The 26,424-nt window shown below is 48.9% G+C and overlaps 1 protein-coding gene across 3 annotated transcripts; it reads left to right on the plus strand.

The window, feature by feature from the left end:
- Positions 1-5,102: 5,102 nt before the first annotated feature.
- Cgn (cingulin) lies at positions 5,103-26,086 on the plus strand. 3 transcript variants are annotated; one of them, XM_076861528.1, is made up of 20 exons: positions 5,103-5,960; positions 7,424-7,524; positions 7,633-7,702; positions 7,814-7,909; positions 9,866-9,993; positions 12,596-12,728; positions 13,199-13,411; positions 13,830-13,978; positions 14,230-14,362; positions 17,883-18,092; positions 18,364-18,570; positions 18,979-19,236; positions 20,100-20,270; positions 21,128-21,289; positions 22,152-22,241; positions 22,707-22,790; positions 22,885-23,003; positions 23,335-23,443; positions 24,329-24,492; positions 24,598-26,086. In XM_076861528.1, the coding sequence occupies exons 1-20, from the start codon at positions 5,112-5,114 to the stop codon at positions 24,737-24,739; spliced, it is 3,588 nt and encodes a 1,195-aa protein (XP_076717643.1). In that variant the 5' UTR covers positions 5,103-5,111; the 3' UTR covers positions 24,740-26,086. The 3 variants fall into 3 exon arrangements, with proteins under 3 accessions (XP_076717643.1, XP_076717642.1, XP_076717641.1); XM_076861527.1 differs by having other exon boundaries at positions 5,112-5,960; positions 7,838-7,909; XM_076861526.1 differs by having other exon boundaries at positions 5,112-5,960; positions 7,633-7,699; positions 7,811-7,909.
- Positions 26,087-26,424: the final 338 nt, after the last annotated feature.

A 26,424-nucleotide genomic window follows, 5' to 3' on the forward strand; every position in this document is an offset into this window, starting at 1 on the left:
GCTGGCAAGGGTGCCTGGGAGGCAGACGGCCCCTCAGGTGAGCCCCGAGGGGCGGGGGTGCAGGCGAGCAGAGGTTGCTACTTGCATCGCACAGGTGCCGAGTTGAAGGGGAGAGATGGGGAGGTCCGCTAGGGTGGCAGGACTGATCAAGGGTTGACCCCTGCTCTCAGGTGCTAGAGCAGGTGCCGGAGACGGTGTCAGCGCTGGGCACCTGAAGCTGAGGCTATTCCCAGGGCATGAAAGCGTTTCAGGGCCAGGAGATCTCTGGAGGTCAGGTGCCAGCCCTAGGGGCAGAATTTTTCTTGGAGACCCGGGTGACGGTGGGGTGAAAGAATTAGTCCCAGCCGAGCGAAGGGAACTGCTGCCTGAGGTTCAGAGACTTAAGGGGAGGGCAACAGCAGGTGCTGTTTTCCTGAGGTTCCTTTTCCGGATTGCCAGTCTGAGCTGGCCACAGACACCTCTCTGGGTTGGAGATGGCTCTGAGGTGCGGAATCATTCACCTACAGGTGAAGGCAGCTGCCAGCAGAAATATGGGAGGGGAGAACAAGAGGGCACCCCCGTCTCCTGGATAGGTGTGAAACTATCTAAGGCTCTCCTTGCTTTCCTGCCAGGGAGCATTCTTCCTTATTCCCCCGGAGAGAGACTGTGCAGAAGCATAGATCCATGGGTTTACAAAATACCTAGAAACCCTTATTTCTCATGAGAACTCTTTCCTCCAAGCACACGTCATTTCTTCTTTAATTCTAGATGGGGGCCACTGAGTGAGGTCTGGGAGCCAAATCAGTTTCCTGGATGTTTTCCTGGAAGCCTCATCACTCCCTGAAACCCCTTGAGGCATCCCTGATCCCTGATCCTCGATGGCTGTCAGACCGGCGATAGGCACTAGTGGTGCGGGAAATAGGCAGAACTCCCCAGGAGACCAAAAGACGAGGGGAATTACACCTCCAAATCCCCAGGCCAGTTGAGAGGTGCTCACTGGGGCCTAGACAAGACTTCTAAGGCAGATTTCCTTGCCTGAGGCAGCTATGGAACCAGAGCCAACCTCAGCTTGGCCCCTTGGATGCCCTGCCTGAGGAAGGTTGTAATTGGGAAATAATTAGCAACTGCTGTTTGTAGATCGTCGGCCTGCACGTGCCACAGCACCTCTTTTTTTTTTTTTTTTATTGGGGGTATTTGGGAGTAGGGGTCTGGCTCTGGGGGCCTGCTAATCCAGAGATTTGTCTGACTCTAAGAGGATTCTGGCTTCCTAGACCGCTGCCTGCAGTTCCCAGGCTGGTCTGCATGCCATTACCCTTGTGGGAGGTGCGGAGGGGGTAGGGCTGCTTCTCTTCAGGCCAGGGAGGGGAGATCTTGGCTGGGGATGTGGCAAGGTAAGTGTGGGATCAGGAATGCAACTTTGGGAACTTGAGAGGGAGTGGTGAAGGGAGACAAAGTCTTCCTGTCACACACTGTTCTGTCACTCACCGGGTTCTTTGTGCATCTGCTTCTCCTGCCTCTTCCCTCCTGAACGGGTGCCTCCTCCTTGGGAGCCTTGGTTTTGGCATCCAAGCTGGACAGAGCCCTTCCCATGGTCTTGCCCTTCTTCCGCCTCCTCGGTATGGAATTTCTCTGGTCTGCCGTACCAGCTGCCCATGTAGTTTCCCTGGCCCTCCCCTTCCCCTTGCCTCTCAAACCAGTCCAGCCAGTTTGCAGGGGCCCAGTTCTTCATTGTGTTTTTTTCCCCACTGGCCAAGCAGCTCTAGCCTGGCTCTCAGGTTTCTGCCTTTTTCGGTGGACCCAGCCAGGAGTCCACTTGGGGAGAGGGTTCCATTTGGACTCATGGGGAACCTTGTTATAGAGATAAGAAACTTTGTCAAGTTATAGAGATAAGAGAAGGCGAGCTGTCCTTTTCTATTTTGACTATTTACTCTATTTGTTACCATGTAGGGGCTCCTAATCTCTGTTCTTTTGGTTCTCTTATTTTCTAAATATGCCAGTTATTTGGCATCTGGCATATCGCCTGGCCCTCTGTGTACCAGTTTGTCCTGTGTGTGTGTGTGACTGCCCACACACACACACACACACACACACACACACCGAAACCACCCCACCCCCACTTCCTGCTAGAAGTCCAGGGACCCTGTCACTCCTAGTTGGGAACCAGATGCCTATGGCTGGGCCAGAGGTGATGGAACTGGGGCAGGGCAGGCTAATGAGTAACTCAGGAGAAGCGGCTGTCGGCCCAGGTGCAGCGGGTCCTCCTCTCTGCAGGAGGAATGGCAGAGGCAGACAGATGAAGCTGAACTAACTTGTGTCCTAGTCTTTTCCCAGAGTACAGTCAGTGAGAAGAGCCCTGGGCAGATGCTGGGGGAGGAAAAAGCAGGGCCGGGCATCTGGTGAGAGCACAGGCCCTGGGCTCCATGTTGCCTGGTGCCCAATCATTGTTTACCTGCCTCTGGGACTTACGCAAGGCCTTGGAGCTGCCCTGTTCCCTTGGCCCCGCCCTGCTGTCCTCTGTAACTGAAGGAGGGTAGGTTTCTGGTTTTCCGTGTTGAATCATTTAGAACCCTGCTGTCTGACCCACCCCAAAGATCCCTCAGCCCTCCTGGCCCTTGACCCACATGCCTTGGGACTAGAGGTGATTGAGACTGGGGAGTCATGGGATCTGGGGGAGCGCTGGATACTACCTTTGCACAAAGTGGCGTTCTCACCCAAGGGGCTGTGCACTTTGCCGGGCCTAGGTGGCAACTCTTTGACCTGGATCTGGAAGATCTGTAGACTTACTGACAGGACAGAGTTCTGTCATGCATAAATCATGTGACTTTTGAGAGTAGCAGTCTAGGCACATATGATTCTAAGATCATGACTGCGTAGGGCCAGGACTTCAGACCAGGAAGAGGTCTTGTTAGTAGGGTAAGAGAGAAATGGCTGTGGGCTATTGCTGGACAGTCTTCCTGCTGCTAGGCGACTCAGCCTTGGTTCAGGATACAACCTTCAACAAATATTTGTTCACATCTACCACATGAGGCACTGGGCTCAAATGTTGATGGTCTTTGTCCTCTAGGAACTTATAGTCTGGTGGGGGGAGCTGGAAAACGATCACTCCAATATAAACTGAGATGAACTCACACGAGGGTTAACTGTAGAGCATACAATGTGGATCTGATCTGGTTTGTGGGAGGTAGCGGTCAGGGAAGGCCTCTCTGAGATGCGACATCCTTCTGCGAACCAAGTAAAACCAAGAAGGTACAGCGGAAAGGAGGTCATTTATGCGAACAGTAGCATTTACTGTCAGATTTGTGACAGGGCCTTCATGTTTAATATATTATCATTTCCTCGCTCTGTTAAAGTGAAATCTAATAAGTGTAATAAAGTGCAAAAATTTTAAGAGCATAATAACTTGATAACTTTTTATAATCGTATACACTGTATGATTATTTATTGTCGTTCTCACAGCTAATTACCTTGTGAAGTTTCATTATACCCATTTTATTGATGAGGAAACAGAGGCTCAGACAAATGGTGATCTGCGAAAGGTTCTATACATCAAGTGAAGAGCAGAACTAGGGTTTTCCAAGCCTGATCTCGACTCTACTGCAGTGTCTTTTCTACCAGATGAATGATTTGGAGAACTACTATACCTCTCTGCTTTCTCAGACCTTTTAAGATTTTGTGGCAAAAATTTGTGTGGGCTGTCTCCTCGGGGAGGATGCGTGGCTTTCACAGTTTTCTCAGATCTAGTCCCTGCGCCCCCAAAATGAAGAAGCATTCCCCCAGAAGGACCCCCTCCCTCCCGGTTCCTCTCTCCTGAGGAGAGGGGCTGGGAATGCTAGAGACCCCCACCAGCCCTTTCTCACCTGGAGCTCTGCCTCTGCATCTCTCTCCCCCTTCGTATCTCACCCTGGTTGCTGGATTTCCAGCACTGCTACAATTCCTAAAAGGGATCTTGCCAAGTTTCCTTGGCCCAGAACTCAACAAGGAGGTTGAGTTGGGCATGTTTACTTTTCTGTCTGGCACATTCGAGGCTCCTCCTGGAGGTTGGGGCTGGGCTCTGGTACAGACTAGCAGAAGGGGTGGGGAAGCTGGATTTTCTTTCCTTTTTTTTTTTTTGAGTAGAACCTCTCCCCCAAGTTCCTGGAGCCAGAGCACACCTGAAACATTCCTTCTGCTGACTCCAAGCTTGGAATGCGGACCAGGGAGCTAGTCTGTTGAGAGCCTTGCCTCTGCCTACCTGTTGGGGGTGGGGAGCGTGTGTTTGGATTGGCCCACTTAACACCTAATTTAAGTCTTTTCTTTTTCGTTTGGTGTTTGTTTGCTGGGGATCAAAACCAGGGCCTTACACATGCTGGACAAGCTTTCTGGCACTAAGCTGTGTCCCCAGCTGTAGATCTTTTCTTGAATAGATAATGTGTCTACGTGGTCTCAAAGGCAAAGGGAGTAGAGAGTCCATGCCTTTCTCTTCTAGAGACTAGAAACTCTCCCTTCTCCCATCCCTGTCCCCCGTTCTCATTCCCCCACCGCAGATGCATCACTGCCATATTTTTGAATATCTTTTCAAAAAGGGGATGCCACATTTTGAGGTCATCCGTATTTTAAATGAGCTCTGGGAGAGGAGGCTCCCTTTTCTCCAGGGGGTGGAGGTTATCTGGTAGGCAGGCCTTGGATCTGCCTTTACTCAGGGGAGGACAGAGGCACTTGGTGTTACGTGTGCACGGTATGTTTGAAAATCAAGCAAAATCTTTAAACTCTTGACAAAGCCAGGCTCCCCAGGGCTGTATCAGAGGAAGTAGATTCTTCTAGGTCAGTGAATTTCAAAGTGTGCTATCTGGAACAGCAGATAGTACCAGATAGTATCAGCCATCACCAGGGAGAATTTAGTTAGAAATGCACATTCTCAAGTCTCACCCGAGACCTACTGAATCAGAAACTGGGGGTGGGGACCCACATTCCAATGTTTCTGCTGCTCAGATAAAGTATGAGAACCACTGTGGTGTATACAAGGAACTGATAAGGCAACCAGTTTCGTTAAAGGTGGGCAGGTGGGGGTTTTTGGGTTTCTGTTGCAAGTTATTCAGCTAAAACTCTTTTCTTCATTTTCTAGGATCCCTCCTACCCATGAGCAGGCATCCGCCATGGCTGAGCCTCGGGGCCCTGTAGACCATGGAGTCCAGATCCGCTTTATCACAGAGCCAGAGGGGGGTGCAGAGATGGACACCATACGTCGTGGAGTGCGACGCCCTACTAAGGATGCAAGAGCCAATACCTACGGGGTTGCCGTGCGTGTGCAGGGCATTGCTGGGCAGCCCTTTGTGGTGCTTAACAGTGGAGAGAAAGGAAGTGACTCCTTCGGGGTCCAGATCAAGGGGTCCGACAACCCAGGGGCCCCAGGAACTCTGAGCTCTGATTCGGAACTCCCTGAGAACCCCTACTCTCAGGTGAAGGGGTTTCCCGCCTCCTCGCAGGGCAGCACGTCTGATGAGGAGCCTGGGTCCTACTGGAATGGAAGACTACCCCGGTCCCAGTCCCAGGCCTCCCTGGCAGGCCCTATCCCTATGGACTCCAGCAACAGGAGCAACAGCTTGCTGGAGTTAGCGCCCAAAGAGACGTCCCCAGACAGCACCATCGACACTGCTCCCTTGTCTTCAGTGGACTCCCTCATCAACAAATTTGACAGTCAAGTCGGGGGCCAAACCCGGGGACGCACGGGCCGTCGTACTCGGACACTGCCCCATGAACAGCGCAAACGGAGCCAGAGCCTGGACAGCCGGCTCCCACAGGACCCCCTGGAGGAACAGGAGCGCCAGTCCCCCGACCACTGGACTCCTAGCGCAAAGTATGACAATCATGTGGGCAGCCTGAAACAGCCTTCCCAGAGCCCGAGCCCTGTGCGGGGCCTTAGCCATCCCCATCCGGCTCAGGACTGGGTCATTCAGAGTTTTGAGGAGCCACAGGAGAAAGCACGGGATCCCACCATGCTGCAGGTCAGACTCAGTCCCTCCCCACCTCTACCCTCTCCCTCTCCCACACACACCCTGGCTCACCAGCCCCAGGACTCGTCCTTTGCTCTCCATCCCCTGAGTGGGTGATATTCACATATATGAGGTGATTCTATGGGCAGAATTCTAAAGAAAGTGGAACTAACTCTGAAACCACTATTCACAAGCCAGGCATGTGTGCACACTGTTTTTTTCTTTTGTACCAGGGATTGAATTTAGGGGCGCTTAACCATTGAGCCACATCTCCAGCCCCTTTTTATTTAGAGACAGGGTCTTGCTGAGTTGCTGAGGCTGACTTTGAACTCATGATCCCCTTGCTTCAGCCTCTTGAGCCTCTGGGATTACAGGCGTGTGCCACTGTGCCCGGCCATGGTGTGCACACTTGTAATCCCAGATCCTGGGCAGGAGGATCACAAATTTGAGGCCAGGTTGGGCAACTTAGCGAGATCTTCAATATCTTAGCCATAGCCTGTCTCAAAATAAGAAAATAAAGGACTGGGGATGCGGCTTAGTGGCAGAGCATCCCTTGGTTCAATTCCGAGTACTGCTAAAGAGAAAAATAAAGAAATCACTATTCACAAGCATGGAGAGTTACTTGTCATTGCCGCAGCCATTAACCAGGCCTCAGTCACCTGCAAATATTGATTGGCTAGGTCTACAGTTTTCATAAGACAGACTTGGAGAATATGAGCAGTTTCCTGGTGCTCTTGCCAAAATTCCACACCTTCTTTCTTTATCAAGAATGTTATGCCGAGGACTGGGGATGTAGCTCAGTGACAGGGCACTTGCCTCACATGTATGCGGCACTGGGTTCAATTCTCAGTACAGCATACAAATTTATTATAAAGGTCCGTCAACAACTCAAAAATGTTAAAAAAAAAAAAAAAAAAAGAATGTAATGCTGAGCCGGGCAGGGTGGTGCACACCTGTAATCCCAGCAGCTGGGGAGACTGAGGTAAGGATCGTGAGTTCAAGCCCAGCCTCAGCAACTTAGAGAGGCCCTAAGCAACTCAGTGAGATCCTGTCTCTAATAAAATATAAAAAAGGGCTGGGGATGTGGCTTGGTGGTTAAGTGTCCATGGGTTCAATCCCTGGTACCAAAAAAAAAAAAAAAAAAAAAAAAATTTAAGGACGTGGGGGAACAACTTTACTTGGAGACAAAGTTATGTTCACTCTAAAAGTAAATCATTTAGAAGCTCTAATACATCAACCACCGCTAATGACAAGTTCCTGGTGACATAGCTCATGGCTTGTTGAGATCTGCTTACTGGGGAAATAACAATGTGACGACGGTGTGGGGGGTGTCCTGCCTGCACTTCCCCCTGGCCTATTGCTCGGCCTTATCGTGCTTGAAGCTGCCCCCTCCACTTCATGGTGGCTCCATACACACCTCTGGCCTAATCTTCCTATTTTTTTCTTCTTTCTCTCTCTCTCTCTCTCTTTTTCAGTTCAAATCGACTCCGGACCTTCTCCGAGACCAGCAGGAGACGGCCCCCCCAGGGAGTGTGGACCACGTGAAGGCCACCATCTATGGCATCCTCAAAGAGGGGTAGGCAGGCCCCCGACGCTGGAGACACACACTTCCCTTCTTCTCCCTTCTCCTTATTTATTCCCTCTTTCCTCTGCTCACTCTTGCTTCTCTCCCTTTGCCTTCCAGAAGCTCAGAGAGTGAAGCCTCTGTCAGGAGGAAGGTCAGTTTGGTTCTGGAGCAGATGGAGCCTCTGGTGGTGAGTGGCCTTCCTCGGGCAGGAGCAAGGGTCCGGGTGAGGGCTGGGAGGGTTCCAGGGATCGGGGTCTGGGTCAACTCCCGCCCTCTCCTCCTTGCTTACCTCCAGCAGATGGTTTCTCCTGATTCGACTAAGACCATAGCAGGGCAGAGTGAAGTCACCCGGAAAGTGGAGGAGCTGCAGAAAAAACTGGAGGAAGAGGTGAAGGTGAAGGGGGTTGGAGATGCAGAGGGAGGCAGGGGGAAAGCCGTGGCCTCAAGGTGGACTGGGTGGCTCTTGAAGAGTGAGATGAGCGCTCAGGTGTCCCGTGAGGCTAGACAAGAGTGTGCACTAGAACCAGCAAGGACTCTTGGGTTCCCTGGACTCAGGGAGGCCGAGTACATTAGGATCCAGCTACTTCCCATTGCATTTTCTTTGGGAGTTCTCATCCTGACTCTGCTATTTACTGGCTGTATATAGCTTGAAAAAATTACTAAAATGCTTCACCTCTGTTCTTCTCATCATGTAATAATGACGGCCATACTAGTAGCTGTCATTGATTGAACATATATACTTTTTTTATACTAAGAATTGAAGCCAGTGGCTCTTTACCACTGAGATACATCTCCATCCCTTTTTGAGACAAGGCCTCAGTAACTTGCTGAAGCTGGTCTCAAACTAGAGATCCTCCTGCCTCAGCCTCCTGAGTTGCTGGGATTACAGGCATGCACCCCCATGCCCAGCTTTTGAATACAATTTTTGTAGCATGTGCTGCCCTGGGTAATATATAGTCATCATAGAAACCTTGCAAAGTAGTTGTTTCAGACCTTTCTGAGGCAAGCACTTTACCACTGAGCCACATTCCCAGCCCATCTAGAACCTTAAGATCAGAGAGGTTGAGTAAGTTATCTATGATAGTAAGTTGCAGAGAAGAAACGAAAAATTCAAGTCTCATTCTAAAAAACTATGTATCCTTTTTTATTTTGTAGTACTAAAGATTGAACCCAGAGGTGGTCTACCACTGAGCTACATCCTAGCCCTTTTAAAAACATTTTTGTAGTACTGGGATTTAACCAAGGGGCGCTTAACCACTGAGCCACATCCCAGCCCTTGTTGTTTCTTATTTTGAGACAGGGCCTCTCTAAGTTGCCTAGGATTAGGATAGCCTGGAACTCGTGATCCTCCCATCTCAGCCTCCTCGGTAGCTAGGATTACAGGCATGTGCCACTGCATCCAGGTTTCTGTTTCTGTCCCTTTTTATAATAATACTGCTTCCATCTTTCACAGTATTGTCTTGTTTGTGCTCAGTGAGTGTAGGACTGTGACCTCCTTGTTTTCTAGAAGGCAACGCAGTGGACTAGAGCATCAAAGTCAATCGGTTCTGATTTTGGTACCATTGTCTTGTTGAAACTGACCTTGGACCAGTCCTTTTTTTCCTTTGTGTGGGGTTGGGGATTGAACCCAGGGATGCATTCAACCACTGAGCTATCCCCTCAGCCTCTTGGATGAATTCTTTAAGTGTTCTAAGCTTCTGTTTCCTTACATGTGAAGTGGGAATGATCATAGTACTGTCATTTATTATTTAGTTATTTGTTGCCTTATAATACATTATCCTCAAACTTAACAGCTTAAAACAAGAATTTCTCAGTGTCTGATGACCAAACATCTAGGACCTGCTGGACTGAGCCATTCTCACTCAGGGTCTCCCGTTAGCAGACTTGAGTAAGGCTGAAGGATCCGCTGCTAAAATGACTTTCTCAAATGGCTGTGGGTTGGGGCCTCAATGTGGGGCTCTATGGCTTTATAAAATTGCTTGGGTGCTCTCACAATACGGCAGCCACCTTCCCTCAGAATGAGTGATGCAAGGAGGAAGCCCCCATGCCTTTTTAGGACCCAGTCGCAAAACTTACACACCGCGTCCTCATTTTCCTGTTCGCAAGGAGGGAGCCACTAAGCGCAGCCCATCCCCAAGGGGAGCAGAATTAGGCTTCATGTTTTGAACAGAACATCAGAATCTCTGGATGTGTTTTAAAGCGTCCCCGGTCCCCAGGCTTGTCATGAGAACTCAGTGCAGGTGATTCGGAAGGCCCCTGGTTCCGTGCCTGTCGTGCAGTGAGTCTCCGGTGCAATGTTAGTCATTCCCATCGTTCTGGGTCTTTCTGAGAGTCTTCATCCCTTTCCCAGAAGCGACAGAAGCTGGAGCCGTCCCGGGTTAGACTGGAGCGGCAGCTGCAGGAGAAGGCGGAGGAGTGTGACCGGCTGCAGGACCTGCTGGAGAGGAAGAAGGGGGACGCCCAGCAGAGCACCAAGGAGTGAGTGCGGCGATGGCACGTGGGGGGCGTTAGAGGCCCCCCTCCCAGGTCCAGGGGAACAGAGGGGATCTTCAGAAGCTGAAGGGGGGCGGTTCACCCAGGATCTTCTCTTCACTTTCTCTGGTAATGGTGTTAGTGTGGACTCGGGCCACCTGCTGGCCTCTGTGCCTCAGGTGCGTAATCTGCAAACTGAGCTTCCTGGTCGTGCCTGCCTCACGGGGTTGAGTCAGGTGTTCTCCCAGAACAGGCACTGTCTTAGCTCCTGGGGTGCGTCAGTGAGCGGTGCAGAGAAGCACCCTCTTCTCCAGAAGCTTGGTTTCTCGAGAAAGGGAACCGACAGGGAACCAGCATCGTCTGGAACTGAATTGGTAACACAGGAGAAGATGGTGAGCAGAGCAGGCTCAGCAGGTCAGGAGGTCAGGCTGTGGGGCAGACTGCAGTATTGAGTAAGGTGGTCAGGAGAGCCTTGGTTAAGACTTGAACAGGGAACCAGCCATGGTGGCCCACACCTGTAATCCCAGCTACTCGGGGGGCTGGGCAAGAGAATTACAGTTTTGAGGTCAATCTGGATAATTTAGGACACCCTGTCTCGAAATAAATAAAAAGGGGTGGGAATGTACACAGCCAAGGAGACCATTAAGAACGTGAAGAGAGGGCTGGGCTGTAGCTCAGTGGTAGAGTGTCCGCCTCCCGCGTGTGAGGCACTGGGTTCGATCCTCAGCACCACATAAAATAAAATTAAAAAGAAAAAAACAATGTGAAGAGAGAACCTGCAGAATGTGAGAAAACCTTTGCCAGGTATTCTCCTGATAGAGGATTAATACCCAGAATATATAAAGAACTCAAAAAACCAAATAACCCAATTAATAAATGAGCCGATGAAGTAAACAGACACTGCTCAAAGGAAGAAATGCAAATGGCCAATAAGTATATGAAAAAAGTTCAATGTTGTTAGCAGTTAGGGAAATGAAAAGCAAAACTTTGCTTAGATTTCATCTCACTCCAGTTAGTTGGGCAGCCGTCAAGAATACAAACAGGGCTGGGGTTTTGGCTCCATGACAGAGTGCTTGCCTGGTATGTGTGAGGCCCTGGGTTTGATCCTCAGCACCACATAAAAATAAATAAGTAAAAATAAAGGTATTGTGTCCAACTACAACTAAAAAATAAATATTAAAAAAAAAAGAATACAAACAATAGCCAGGTGGGGTGGTGCATGCCTGTAATCCCAGCAACTAAGGAGGCTGAGGCATGAGGATTGCACGTTTGAGGCCAGTCTTAGCAACTTGGTGAGACCCCATCTCAAAATAAAAGATAAAAAGGGCTGGGATGTAGATCAGTGGTTAAGTGCCCCTGCATCCCTGGTCCCACCAAAAAAAAAAAAAAAAAAGGAAGGGATATAAACAATAATAAAATGCCAGAGAGAATGGGTAGAAAAAGGAGCACTTTTACACTATTGTTGGGACTGTAAATTAGACAACCAACATAGAAATCAGTAGGAGGTTCCTCAAGACCCGGATGGAATCACCATATGACCCAGCTCTCCCGCTCCTTGGTATTTGTCTCAAAGAATTAGTCATACTGTAGTGGTACGTGCAGACCTGTGTTTATTGCAGCATAATTCACAATAGCCAAACTATGGAACTGGCCTAGATGTCCTTAAGTGGATGAACGAATAAAGAAAAATGCGGTATACATACTCAATGGAGTTCTATTTAGCCATAAAGAAAGATGAGATTATGTCATTCTCAGAAAAATGGTGGAACTTGAGAACATTATGATAAACCCAATAAGCCAAACTCAGAAAGTCGAGGGTCATATGTTTTCTTTCATATGTGAGAGCTAAAGAGGAAAAAGGAAAAGAAAAGTGAAGGGGACCAGGGAGAGGGAGGCAGGGAGGGAATGGGGAACCACTGGGGAGTTATACTGGCCAAAATACATTGTTATATTATGTGCAAGTATGAATATAATGTAACAATAAAACCCATTATGTATACTATAATGTGCCAATTTTAAAAAGTGGGAAAAAATAAAAGGGTTGGGGATACAGCTCAGTGGTAGGGCACTCCTGGGTTCAATCCCCAGCTCTGAAAAAAACAAAATAGATGTTGGGCGCAGTGGCGCACACCTATAATCCTAGTGGCTCAGGAGGCTGAGACAGGAGGATCGAAAGTTCAAAACCAGCCTCAGCAACAAAGGGGAGGCACTAAGCAACTCAGTGAGACCCTGTCTGTAAATAAAATACTAAATAGGGCTGTGGTTGTGGCCCAGTGGTAGAGTGCCCCCGAGTTCAATCCCCAGTGTCAAAAATAAGTAAATAAATAAAACAAAATAGAACCCAAACAAACAAAAGATCTGAATACATACTTAAAGGGGGTTTAAGGGGCTGGGGTTGTGGCTCAGTGGTAGAGCGCTCGCCTAGCACGTGCGAGGCCCTGGGTTTGATCCTCAGAGCTACATAAAAATAAATGAACCAAATAAAGGTATTTTGTACAACTAAAAAATAAATATTTAAAAAAAGGGGGGTGGGTGAATGGATTAACGAATATGCAGTATTTAGAAAACTGCCTGACACATGGTGTTCAATGGTGTCATCTATTATTAGGCTCCAGAACATGAAGCTGCTCCTGGACCAGGGTGACAGGTTACGGCACGGACTGGAGACCCAGGTGATGGAGCTGCAGAACAAGCTGAAGCAGGGTCAGGGTCCTGAACCTGCCAAGGAGGTGCTGCTGAAGGTAGGGAGTGGGATTATGTGCCCAGTGTGGTTCCTCTAACCTGGAGCAGGCTCAAGTCTGCCCATTCATGGTTTCCCCAAAGTACGGGGTAGATGGCTTGTTTCAGGTACTCCTTAGTGTGCGTGCAGGCAGACTCAGAGGTGGATTGGCCCTCAGCCCAGAATAACAGGTTTCCTTTACCCTAACGAGGCATCTTGGTGGGCAGGGAAAACCTGGGTACATATCTAGTACAAGGTGCTCAATAAATGTTTTTTTTTTTTTTTAATATTTTTAAGTCGTAGATGGACACAATACCTTTACTTATTTATTTTTGTGTGGTGCTGAGGATCGAACCCAGGGCCTCACATTGGCTAGGCAAGTGCTCTACCGCTGAGCCACAGCCCTCAATAAATGCCTCTTGACTGAATGAATGAATTAATAAACAGAGGATCCTAACATGCCACCCTGTGCTCTTCTGTTCCCTTTCCCAGGAATTGTTAGAGACCCGGGAGCTTCTGGAAGAGGTCTTAGAGGGGAAACAGCGGGTAGAGGAGCAGCTGAGGCTGCGGGAACGGGAGCTGACGGCCCTGAAGGGGGCCCTGAAGGAAGAGGTGGCCTCGCGTGACCAGGAGGTGGAGCAGGTCCGCCAGCAGTACCAGCGAGACACGGAGCAGCTTCGCAGGAGCATGCAAGATGCCACCCAGGCATGTGGCCAGGGCAGGGGCTGGGGGGCAGGGCACTGCCCGGGAGTGGGTCTGTTTGGGGGGGTCTTGCATTTTTGGACTCTTCATGGTTTAAACGGGGCCTCTCCCTAAAGGACATGTGTGAGATGTGGTCAGAACCCGGGCCAGGAAACCTACAGAGACATGGGGAGGGAGAGCAGGTCCCACTCACTGTGAGGATGTGTGGCCAGAGGGCCGCCGGGAAGTAACGGGGGAGGCTTCCTGTAGATGACAGAGAAGAGGAGGCGACCTGGGGGGCGAGAACCTTCTGCCAGCATTGTGCTAGGTACCCCCGGGATGTTGGGGTGCAGGATGCTGGCGCCCTCTGGGCCTTAGCTTCCCCCTCTACACTGCATTCTGCCTTGAAGTAAGCCCCTGGCACCGCCTTCCCCTTTCCTAGGACCACGCCGTGTTGGAGGCCGAGAGGCAGAAGATGTCAGCCCTGGTACGGGGTCTGCAGAGGGAGCTGGAGGAGACCTCAGAGGAGACCGAACACTGGCAGAGCATGTTCCAGAAGAACAAGGAGGAGCTCAGAGCCACCAAGCAGGAGTGAGAACCTTGCACTTGTTCCAGGAAGGCTTTCCTGTGACTCTTGTACCCACTGCCCTTCTCCCCAGGCTGTACTTGACTCTGCCATCTCCCAATTGCATGTCCACCATGTCCACCTTCCTCTCTCTCGAGAGTGGGTTCTCGGTGTAGTGGCCTCCAGGAAGGTGGGTTCCGTTGTCCTACACACCTCTCCCAGATGTGAGGTCTGACCCCATTCCCTTGCCCCTTTATTTTACCTTGGCTGGGCTCAGACTCCTGCAGCTGCGGATGGAGAAGGAGGAGATGGAAGAGGAGCTTGGGGAGAAGGTGGAGGTCTTGCAGAGGGAAGTGGAGCACGCTCGAGCCAGTACCAGAGACAATCTGCAACTTGAGGAGCTCAAGAAGGTACGTGGGAGTTGGGGTGCAGAGCAGCAGCTGGTCGCCTCAGCTATCCACAGGACTTCCTGCAGGGCTCTGTCCCCTGTGCTTGTCTTCTGGCCTCCTCCTGCCAGATTGTGTCCTCACTGTGTAGAGAAAGGGCTCGCAGCAGCCAGGTCGGGGTGTAGCCAGAGGCTGCTGGCTGCCCCCCAAGAGACTTCATGGTCAGCAGCATTGAGGTGGATTTGGAAAACTCCAGGGTCCTTTTCACAGGCTCAGAAACGTGGTTTGGTCAGCATAGCAAAAGCCGCTGTCCTTCAGGGGGGGTTCATTAACTACGTGATGAAACAAATGTTCACAGTTAGAAGGCCGTTTATTAATTCCTAATGAGAAATATCATCCCAGGGCTGAGTGCTCTCATTGGCATGGGCAGCTGACCTACAGGGGAAGCCAAATTTTAATCTGAAGGCTGTTCAGAGAGTACACAGTCAGGACGTGGGGAGCTACGGGGTACTGGTGCTTAAGGTCTCCATCTCTCCAGTCTCCAAGGCACAGCCTTGCTGGTGAGGCAGTAACACTCAAAGTTCATGGTAAAGTTTCCTCTTTGTCCTTTATTTTTTTAAAGTTAATCCTTTTTTTAAATTTTTTTAAATTTTTTTTTTTTTAATATTTATTCTTTAGTATTTGGCGGACACAACATCTTTGTCTGTATGTGGTACTGAGGATCGAACCCGGGCCACACGCATGCCAGACGAGCGCGCTACCGCTTGAGCCACATCCCCAGCCCAATCCTTTTTTTTTAAAATTATGCATGGATAATATTTCATAGAAGAGTCACATAATAAGGTTATAAAATTGAAGTGAACCCAAATAATTTCTTCATATTCTTGCTGTTTCATTTATAAGGAGGCAATAATTATTTTTGGATGACTTAGATAACTAGTTCCCTACAATTGATGAAAATACTTTCTTCCATTTATGGCCTCCTAAAGATTCTTTTAGCTCTTGTGCTTCATTGATCCACAATCCTGGATATGTAGTAGATGCTCAGTTAACAAGTATTAGTTAATCCATGCTTGTTTATTACAACTCTACTAAAAAACTTCCTAGGTGGAATTAAAACAACTGTATTTTTAAATGAAGAAAGAAATTGCTGTAAATTATTATTTTGCAAGAAATAAGAACCTAAGATTATGCAAAATATTTGGTGGAGAAAAACATTTAAAAAAATGCTAGTTGGGTACGGCAGCGCATGCCTGCAAACTAATGACTTGGGAAGCTAAGGCAGGCGGATCACAAGTTTGAGGCCAGCCTCAGCAACTTAGCAGATCCTATCTCAAAATAAAAGATAAAACAGGCTAGGATGTGAGATGTGATTCAATGGCAGGGTGCTCCCCTAGATCCAATCCCTAGTACCACCCCCTCAAAAATAGAATCCATAAGAAACGTTAGCCAAAAATACATTGATGAGTATTATGTCATTATGTAATTTAAAATTGTTTTCCCAGGTAGCTGGGTGTGGTGGTGCGTACCTGTAATCCTGGCACTCAGGAGGCTGAGGCAGGAGGATTTAAGTAAGCAAGTAATTTAAACTTAAGTAAGTTTACTTAAGTAATTGCCAGTCTGGGCAAGTTAGGGAGACCTTATCTCAAAATAAAAAATAAAAAGGGGCTGGGGATGTGGCTCAGTGGTAGAGCGCTCGCCTGGCATGTGTGAGGCACTGGGTTCGATTCTCAGCACTGCATAAAAATAAAATAAAGATACTGTGTCCACCTAAAACTAAAAAATAAATATCAAAAAATAAATAAAAATAAAAAGGGCTGTGGATGTAGTCAGAGGTAGAAAGCTCCTGGGTTCAATCTCTAGTGACACAAAAAGAGGAGAACATTTTTTTCTCACAAAAGCTTCCCAAAGAATGGTGAAGTAGAAATACTCTTAAATACTTATTACGTTGTTTTGAAGTCAACAACTATCAAGGATAGTCTGAAATCTCTTCCCTGTATTAGCTGACAGTGAACTTGGACAGTTCTCTCAACAATCTTTTTTTTCTCTTTTTATATCAGGGGTTGAACCTGGGGGTACTTCACCATTAATCCACATCCCCAGCACTTTTTATTTTTTATTTTGAGACAGGGTCTCACTAAGTTGCTGAGGCTGGCCTTGAACTCGAGATCCTCCTGTCTTAGCCTCCCAAGTTGCTGGGATTACAAGTGTGCCCCACCATGCCTGGGCACCTCTCAGTAATCTTAGTCAATTTTTTATTTGGGTAAAACTGAGAAAGCAATAACTGGTGTTTAATTTATCTCATATAGTAAGTGTATTTTATCACATATTTAGTAAATGAACAAAACATACATTGGGAAAACAGACTAAACAAGTCTAACAGAACTTTCAGGGTGCTGTCTTTCTTTTTCTTCATAATTAGTCCTATTAGTGTCTTACCTTGAAGATTCACCACGTTACGTGGTCTTTCTGCCTAATTATGGTTATTTTTGAATTGTACGAGTAACTAATAGCTAAAGAATTCATATTTTAATTTTTCTTTAAAAAGAAATTAGAGATGTCCTAATATTTATAGCATAACATTTTTGGTTTTCAATATTTTATAGACAACCAATCTTATTTTGTCCATCAGCTAACCCACCCTTCCCCTGCATAATTTTTTAAATGGAGTTATATTTTACATACCGTGAAGTTCCTCCTTTTAAAGTGTACAGTGACTTTTACTGTGATCACAGAGTTGTGAGACCACACCACTGTCTAGGTACAGCACAGCCCTCTGTTCATTAGTAGTCATTCTCTCCACCCCCGGCCGCCCCTGAGCCGCTGTCTGGTTTTGCCTATTCTGGTTATTTCATATAAGCACAATCCTACAACGTGTGGCCTTTTGTTTCTTTCACTGATATGTCTTCAAAATTCTTCCATGTGGTAGCAAATGTCTTCATCCCTGTTTTATGGATGAAGAAGATTCTACTCTAGGAATATGCCAACTGATGGACACTTGGGTCGTTGCTGTTGACCTATGTATAATGCCTAATGCTGCTATGAACATCATGTTCAAGTTTTTATGCAAACTATACATTTTTCAGTTCTTTTGGGTATATACTGAAGAGTGGGATTTCTGGGCCTTGTAGTCAGTGTGTGTTCAGTTTTTTTTTTTTTGTTTTTTTTTTTTTTGTGGTACTAGGGGTTGAACCCAAGGCCTTGTTCATGACGGGTTGCAGGGGTGTGCTCTACCACTGAGCTACATCCCCATTCCTTTTCTTTTATTTTGAAACAGAGTCTCAATAAGTTGCCCATGCTGGCCTTGAATTTGTGATCCTCCTGCCTCAGCCTCCCGAGTAGCTGAGATTATAGCCATGTGCTACTGCACCTGAGGATGTTCAACTTTTTGCAAAACTGCCTAACCGCTTCCCAAAGTGGCCACATCATTTTTTTTTTTTTTTAATATTCTTTCCTGTAAAATGTGTGAGAGTTTCTCTATTTTTCCATCTTCTAGAACCTTAGTCTGGCTCTTTGTTCCTTCAAAAATCCCCTTCCCTTCTAGGAGCTTCGCTGGGCCCAGGATGAGCTCAAGGAGCTGCGAGCGCAGCGGCAGAACCAGGAGGCGGCTGGGCGGCACCGCGACCAGGAGCTGGAGAAGCAGCTGGCCGTCCTGAGGGTCGAGGCCGACCGAGTCCGAGAGCTGGAACAGCAGAACGCCCAGCTGCAGAAGACCCTGCAGCAACTGAAACAGGACTGTGAAGAGGCTTCCAAGGCAAGGGGAGTGGGCGCCCGGCTTAGAGGTGGAGCTGAGGGTCTGGAGGGCTGAGGAGCCCCAGGGCTGCAGAGTTCCCCGTGACGGTCCGGACTGCCCTGCTCTGCGGGGCCCTGGACCTGGGGACCCACTGCGTCTGTGCAGGGCTCGGATTCCCAGGGAGCCCTGCCTGGGACCCCTCCTCCGTGTTCCTGGGTCCCCTGGGTCCCCTGGGTGTGCGTGCTGGTGGCCCGAGCCCTGAGGTCTGAGCCACTGCTCCCCCTGCCCGCAGGCCAAGGTGGCGGCGGAGGCCGAGACCGTGGTGCTGGGGCAGCGGCGGGCAGCCGTGGAGACCACGCTGCGGGAGACCCAGGAGGAGAAGGACGAATTCCGCAGGCGCATCCTGGGTCTGGAGCAGCAGCTGAAGGAAGCCCAGGGCCTGGCCGAGGGTGGGGAGGCCGTGGAGGCGCGGCTCAGGGACAAGGTGCAGCGGCTGGAGGTTAGTGGCACCCACCGGCTGGCTCCTCCCGACCTGTCCCTCAGATCTGGATAAACACGTGCTTGCCCCCAGCCGTCTGTTTTGCCTATTCTGCTTATTTCATAGTGCACTTTTTCTTGTAGTGCCATTCTGTTTTGCCTTCCCGAATCTTCTGTTTGCCTGGGTTCACGTCCTGACGTGTACTTTGGGAATGTTTCAGACCGGGCTCCGGTATTTTTACCTCTGATCTCCCACCCTTTGCCTGCTCTCTGTGTCCTGATTCTTTGCTGGTTCTTGGAAGCCAGTTTTTATTGCCCACCATTTTCATAAACACCTGCCTCCCCTCCCTCCCATCTACCCACATCCAGATGACCTGCACCCAAGCTCTGCCCCTTCCCAGCCCAAACCAGTCACTCTCCCCTCTTCCAGGCAGAGAAGCTTCGGCTACAGGAGGCTCTGAATGAAGCTCAGGAGGAGGAGGGGAGCTTGGTAGCAGCCAAGCGGGCTTTGGAGGTCCGGCTGGAGGAGGCCCAGAGAGGGCTGGCCCGCCTGGGGCAGGAGCAGCAAGCCCTGAGCCGGGCCCTGGAGGAGGAGGGGAAGCAGCGGGAGGTACTTCGGAGGAGCAAGGCAGAACTGGAGGAGCAAAAGCGTTTGCTGGACAGAACTGTGGACCGACTCAACAAGGAGGTATGCCTGGGTGTTCTGGACCCTCAGAAAGAGGCCCAGCGTATACAGAAGCTTGCCTAGGGGGGTGGGCTGGGGTGAGGCAGAATGTGGGGCATCTGCTTGCTTCAAAGATACCTCAGGTGTCGCTGGCTCCCCCTCTGTTTTCTCCTGTCCCCCCCAACAGCCTGCTCTTCATAGTCTTCATTCTTGGGGGCTGTTTCCTGGAATTCTGCTTTAGAAGTCTATAAGATCCAAACTCAAGAATCTTCCTGAATAGAGTTTTAAACTGAGGGAGGGAAAGGAGAGAGGGAGACAGGGAAATAAATTGCTTTTTGCTGATAAGGTTCTTCTCACAATTTCTTGCTTTACAATACAAGACCAACACCTCATGTATCAGTTCCAAAGTACCCATTTTACCCTTTCTGAAATTGGATTGTGTCTTATAATTGGAATAGGTATGTTACAGTTCAGTTGGCAGATTCTTTCTTAGTGTTACACCTTAGAATCATTGTCACCTTGGGTTTGCTGAAATGTGGTCACTGAAGGTGTACTTTGTTTCAGACACTGAGATAAGTTCTTTGTGTAATCAGTATCATTCTCTGACAACTCTGCAATGTAGGTACTATTATTACCCTATTTTATAGATAGGAACAGAGCCAGAAAGGATGAGTACCATGCCACTGGTCACTGGTGGTAGAGCCAGAGCTTAATCCCCAAACCTGTGAATACAGTAACTATCCATGCTCAGGCCCTAGGCCTGGAAAGAGCAAGAGAGGGCCGCCTTGGCAGGAACAGGCTCTAGGCAGTCTGTGAGCGGGGCCTGGGGAGGGGGCAGAATCCCTCCTGACAAGGTGCAGGGCTGAAAACTCTTTGGTACATTTCAGCTGGAACAGATTGGGGATGACTCTAAGCAAGCCCTGAAGCAGCTCCAGGCCCAACTGGAGGACTACAAGGAAAAGGCCCGTCGGGAAGTGGCAGATGCCCAGCGCCAGGCCAAGGACTGGGCCAGTGAGGCTGAGAAGACCTCGGGGGGGCTGAGCCGGCTCCAGGATGAGGTGGGAGCCTAAATGGCAGGCGGATGGGAATGTCCGTCTAATGTCCTTAGGTTGGAAGGTCACTGCCTCTGAAATGACCCTGTGGCCTGGGTTCCTGGGGCTGAGGTTTAGCTGCAAACACTTGCAATGAATGACACATGGAAGTGGTGGATGGTAGAGGGAGTTTCCTATCCTAGGTACAGACAGCAGGGAATGCATTGTCTCAAGAGCGGAGGTTTTTAAACTATGCTGCACATTGGTCACCTGGGGAGATTTTTAAAAATCTCAATGCTCAAACTGTATCCCATACTACTTAAATCAGGATCAGCATTTTTAAAAACTCCTTAGGCTGCCAGGTGCAATGGCATTTACCTATAGATCCAGCTACTTGGGAGGCAAGGCAGGAGAATCCCTTGATCCCAGAAGTTTGAGACCAGCCTAGGCTGTAACACACACACACACACACACACACACACACACACACACCCCTACACCCCTACACCCCTACCTTCAGAGACCTCAAGTGATTCTAATTTGTATACAGAATTTTGAAACAACAATGAAAATGAACTAAAACTCATTCTGCTTTTTATCATCATGTTGTGCTGGCAGTTCTAAAGAATGTCACTGAGGGGCTGGGCTGTGGCTCAGTGGTAGAGCGCCTGCCTTGCATGGGTGAGGCCCTGGGTTCGATCCTCAGCACCACATAAAAATAAATAAATAAATAAATAAATATATTGTGTCCATCTACAACTTAAAAAATAGTGAAAAAAAAATAAGAGAATGTCACGGATTTCTTCCCTCAAGGGCAGACTGACCTCACCCCTCAGTTCCCACCTCCATGTTACACTGAACTCTTCCATCTTCCCCTTTGGCAGATCCAGAGGCTGCGGCAGGCCCTGCAGGCCTCCCAGGCTGAGCGGGATACTGCGCTACTGGACAAAGAACTTCTGGTCCAGCGGCTGCAGGGCCTGGAGCAAGAGGCAGAGAACAAGAAACGCTCCCAGGATGACAGGACCAGGCAACTGAAAAACCTGGAGGTGAGGACCTCGGGGGGGGGGGGGGGGGGGAGAAGTGCAAGGCCACCTGGCACAGGTGGCCTTCTGTGGGGAAAGGAACCAGGGTACTCTAAGCCCTTTTCTGTACTGGCACCCCAAGTGGATGGGCTTTGTTGGGCTGCAGGATTTTAAGCAATCTTCAACTAAATTCCAATGCTTAGAAATTTATAGGTGTCAAATAAGAATCTAGATTTCTGGCTTATTTCATATTTTAAAAATGTAACACTGAGCTTCTAGACCTGACTTTTGCAAAGCAACAGTTGACTGGAGCTGAGCAGTGCATTCTCCCTTTAGGGTGAAGAGTGGTCTTCCATTTGCTATATTTGAGAACAATAATAACAGCAGTAGCAGCCGCAGCAAACATACATTGTGCCATGTGCCAGGCACTTAAGACTCATTTCATGTTCAGGATAACCCTGAGCTAGATAGTCTCGCTTTCTCCCTTTTACAGATGAGGAATAGTGAAACCCAGTATGATCTTCAAACCCGACAGACCAGTCCCAAGTCCGGGTTCTTAGCCTGCCTGGCTTAAATTTGCTCCCCCAATATGTACTCTGGTGCTTTGGTTTCTGAGTCTCTGTTGGCCTTGGTACTTGGGTTTCTATCTCAGTTTTCCCATAAGGAAAAAGGGGTCTCCCATGAGGAATGGATTCTGGGGTTTGCCTTCTTGCCATGACCACAGTCTGCTGCCCATGCCACATGTGGTCAGAAGAGGGCGCTAGTCCATGATGGCTCTGGGCAGGGGCAAGGATCTAAAGGCTCCTGGGCATAGGGCCCTGTCTGAGCCTGGCATTCCATTGTCCAGCGTTCGGGGAAGAGCTGACCTTTTGCCCTTCTGCCTTAGGAGAAAGTCTCTCGCCTGGAAGCCGAGTTAGACGAGGAGAAGAACACCGTGGAGCTGCTGTCAGACCGCGTGAACCGTGGCCGGGACCAGGTGATTCCCACTGTGTGTGCTCCTGACTATGTGACCTCTGGGCCTTCTCAGAAACCATTCTACCCTACGTCTTCTGTGATCCGGAGACTTCTGGCTGCAGGCTTGAGTGTGGCTAGGTCTACTTCAGGGCCTCTGCTACTTTAGGAGGAGTCGGCAGGTTTCCTCAAGTGGAAGAAAGCCAGGAATTTGAGTAGAGGAAAGAGTCCCGCTGGCCTGGGCTACTCCGACCTGACTCAGGGCTGCTGCAGTTAAGAAGGGCTGCCAGTTCCTGCTGGGACTAACGAAGCTCTCAGTCTCTGGCTCCTCTCATTGGGATAGATTGTGATGACTTAGTTGCTTGGGAATTTTGGGGTTCACAGGCCATCCTCCAGGGGTCTGCCCCACCAGGGCTCTATCCTACTTGGCTCAGCTTACTGGCTCATTCTTTGCCCTCCCCAGTGCTAGTCCCTGTCTCCCATCCCCCAGGTGGATCAGCTGAGGGCCGAGCTCATGCAGGAGAGGTCTGCTCGGCAGGACTTGGAGTGCGACAAGATCTCCTTGGAGAGACAGGTAAAGGAGGGAGGGTTTGGGAGTTAGACCTGGGGGTGGGTAGGATGACCAAGTGGAGTATAGACTGACCCAGGGGGCTCCCTGTCCTTCTCAGAACAAGGACTTGAAGACCCGATTGACCAACTTAGAAGGCTTCCAGAAGCCCAGTGCCAGTTTCTCTCAGCTTGAGTCCCAAAATCAGATGTTGCAGGAGCGGCTCCAAGCTGAAGAGAGGTAACACGAGCCTGTCCTTCCTTGCTCCTTCCTGCCTTCCTCTGTCTGGTTTTTCTCCTCTGGGGCTCCCCCATCTTCCACCTCAGGCCTGGCCAACTTGGCCTGATCTTCAGGGAGCCCCTTTTCTCCTGATACAGAGCAGAAGGAGCTGCAGAAATTCTGAGATGTCAGTGTCCTGTATTCCCTCGGTTCTTTGGATCTTCCCTAAGCCCTCCTTGTTCTGTTGATGGGGCTCATGATGGAGAGAAGTCCTTGGAGGCAGAAAAGAACCAAGCAAGGTTCTCTTAGAAATGGAGATAGCTGTAGATACCCCTCTACCTTCCTCTCCCAGGGAGAAGACTGTTCTGCAGTCTACCAACCGGAAACTGGAAAGGAGAGTTAAAGAGTTGTCTATCCAAATTGATGATGAGCGGCAGCATGTCAATGACCAGAAAGACCAGGTAAGGACATGGACCCTGAGGCCAAACCATCGTGGGTAAATATGTTATGTGTTTGCTTGAAGGATAAAGGAGGCCTCCATCTCCTCTAAGGTTTTCGAACCTAAACTTTCCTTGTGTAAGGACAGAGGGATTACATTGCAAGGAGAGAGTAGAGCAGTCATAGTTAGCATATGTATTGAATGCTGGTTTCTCTTGCTACGTGTTATGCATGCATTAATTCATTTAATCCCAGGGCAACTTCTGAGGCTAGAGAATTTGCCTATGGTTGCACTTTTTCAGAGGCAATTATCCCTTGTCAAGATTGTTACGGGGGGGCTGGGATTGTGGCTCAGTGTAGAGCGCTTGCCTCCTATATATGAGGCACTGGGTTCAATCCTCAGCACCACATAAAAATAAATAAATAAATAAAGAAAGAAAGAAAGAAAGAAAGAAAGAAAGGTATTGTGTCCATCTACAACTAAAAACATTTTTTAAAAAAAGATTGTTCTAGGGGCTGGAGTTGTGGCTCAGTTGTAGATTGGCATGTGGGAGTCCCTGGGTTCGATTCTTAGCACTACATATAAATAAATGAATAAAATAAAGGTCCATCAGGGGCTGGGGATGTGGCTCAAGCGGTAGCGCGCTCGCCTGGCATGCGTGCGGCCCGGGTTCGATCCTCAGCACCACATACAAACAAAGACGTTGTGTCCGCCAAATACTAAAAAATAAATATTAAAATTCTCTCTCTCTCTCCCTCTTTCTCACTCTCTCTCACTCTTTAAAAAAATAAAATAAAATAAATAAAGGTTCATCAGTATCTAAAAAAAAAAAAAAGATTGTTACAGAGGAGATTCTAGGCCATGGTAGCAGGTGCCTTTCTAATGTGGGACTTGGTATCCTGTCCAGTTAAGCCTGAGGGTGAAGGCTCTGAAGAGGCAGGTGGATGAAGCAGAAGAAGAGATTGAGCGACTGGATGGCCTGAGGAAGAAAGCACAGCGTGAGCTGGAGGAACAGCATGAGGTCAATGAACAGCTCCAGGCCCGGATCAAATCCCTGGAGAAAGACGCCTGGTATGAGCTGCCCTTCTGCTCCCAGCTCCATGGGGGCGGCACAGAATCTCTAAAATGGGGGATTCAGCCTGGTCCCCTTCCTTACCAGTATTCTTTCTGACTCAGGCGCAAAACTTCCCGTTCAGCGGCTGAGTCGACCCTGAAACACGAGGGACTGAGCTCAGATGAGGAATTTGACGGTGTCTACGACCCCTCATCCATTGCATCACTGCTTACGGAGAGCAACCTGCAAACCAGCTCCTGTTAACTGTGGTCTTCAAGGGTCCAGAAACAGGCTCAAGGCCTACCCCAGCCAGCCCTGCTCTGCCCTGCTCTGCCCTGCTCTGCCCTGCTCTGCCCTGCCGGCCTTGGATTCATCTTTCCTGTGGGTGACCCACTTATCAAACCTAAGACAGGAATGGGTCCAAGTGATGGTGATAAAAAAAGACATCAGAATGAGCTGATGGATGAACTTGGCCTTTCCACTGGAGAAGTGGATATTTTAGGCCTGTAAAGTCCTTCTCTTAGATGCTGACTCCTCCTTCATCTCTCTACAGTGGAAGGATAGTCAGCATACAGACTGAGAGAGACTGAGAAGGCAAGGAAAGGGTAGAAATTGCCATGTACGAAGCTTTGTTTCTTTAGCCATTAACCCTATGGCTCAGGGAAATACCCTATGCTATTCTGCAACCTAGTTTTCTCCCACTCTGGAGCAGGGTGAGGGGAACATTATGGGTAATGAGCACGCAGGCGTGACTCTACCCACTTCTCAAATGCTTCTCTTTGCACAGTCATGGGGCCCATGTGGTTGTCCCATCCATTTCCAATTCCTATATTTTTTTGTCTTCAAGCCAATGGGTCCAGGGGACCCTTCAGCCTCTCCCTTTCCATCTTCGCCCTTCTTACCTTGTTTCTTTCCTCTCAGTGCCTTAGCCATGGTGAGGAGATAAGTATGCTCTTCTTGCCTTTTATACCTGCACACTCAGACCTCTCCAAAAACCACCCTTTCCCCAGCTGGGACCCTCATCCTGCCCTGCTTCCTCAGTGACTGGTCAAAAGCTACTGGCTGCTCTACTGGTGAGCCCTGGGTAAGGGACTTTGGTAGGGCCATAATAAGGTGGTGGGGGCCTGGTTCTGCTCAGGGTTTCCATCCTCCTTTACCTCCCTCCTCTGTGACTATGGTGGTCAGAAGGTGGTTGAACCTGGGAACCCTAACAACTGTGTGTACAAGTTCAAAAGCAAAGGTCTCAGTTCCTGTGGCCTTCCTTGTGGTTTCTCTGACCAGGTATGTCCAACCTCAGTGGGGAACCAAGGGATCCTTATTTATTCAAGAACTGGGCCCTTATTTAGGGTTTCCCCTGGATTTAGAAGCTGACTCTTGGTACCGAACAGAAGATGTGATGGGTTATGTATTCCTTCTTTGGATTTTGGAGAGAGCCAGTCCCTGGTGGGGAGGAGGTAAGGGGGATGATTCACCTCTTATTTCCAAAGCAGGTTCTGTAGGGAGCCTCGTGAGCCTGTGGAAGAAGGCTGTTCTCATCAATGACTTGTAATTTCATGATTAAAAAAAATTCCTATATTCTTCTGCAAATCAGACATTTTCTCCTAATCCAATCCAGCCTTGTTTTTATTTTTAAATTAAACATTAAGATTATATAGCTATATTGAAATCCTTGTCTTCTTTTTTTGTGGCTTATTTAGAGGTCTAAGTTTTTACAAAGAAGTTGTTTTAACTCTACAGCTTAACGGCCATGTTGTCTTTTTACCAATGGTCATAAGTACCTAGAAAACCTGGCAATGTTTATAGCAGCATTCATATTCTCTCCTGTACAATATTCTCAGAATAGCAAGGCCAGAAAATGTTTTCTTTGAGGTTTTATTCCATTGGTTCCCAGGGGTATCCCTAGCATTCACCTCCCAGGCAAAAAGATCCTCATTCATTACTAACTGGCG

The sequence above is a fragment of the Callospermophilus lateralis genome, chromosome 7, assembly GCF_048772815.1.
Source record: "Callospermophilus lateralis isolate mCalLat2 chromosome 7, mCalLat2.hap1, whole genome shotgun sequence".
In the NCBI taxonomy this organism is placed as follows: domain Eukaryota; kingdom Metazoa; phylum Chordata; class Mammalia; order Rodentia; family Sciuridae; genus Callospermophilus; species Callospermophilus lateralis.

What these genes read in the sequence shown, in the direction of transcription:
- Cgn (XM_076861528.1), top strand. Translation starts at nt 5,112, where the DNA reads ATGGCTGAGCCTCGGGGCCCTGTAGACCATGGAGTCCAGATCCGCTTT. An exon ending in ACTGTGAAGAGGCTTCCAAG is followed by an intron (nt 18,093 to 18,363) that starts GCAAGGGGAGTG and finishes CCCTGCCCGCAG; the next exon opens with GCCAAGGTGGCGGCGGAGGC. An exon ending in TCAATGACCAGAAAGACCAG is followed by an intron (nt 23,444 to 24,328) that starts GTAAGGACATGG and finishes TATCCTGTCCAG; the next exon opens with TTAAGCCTGAGGGTGAAGGC.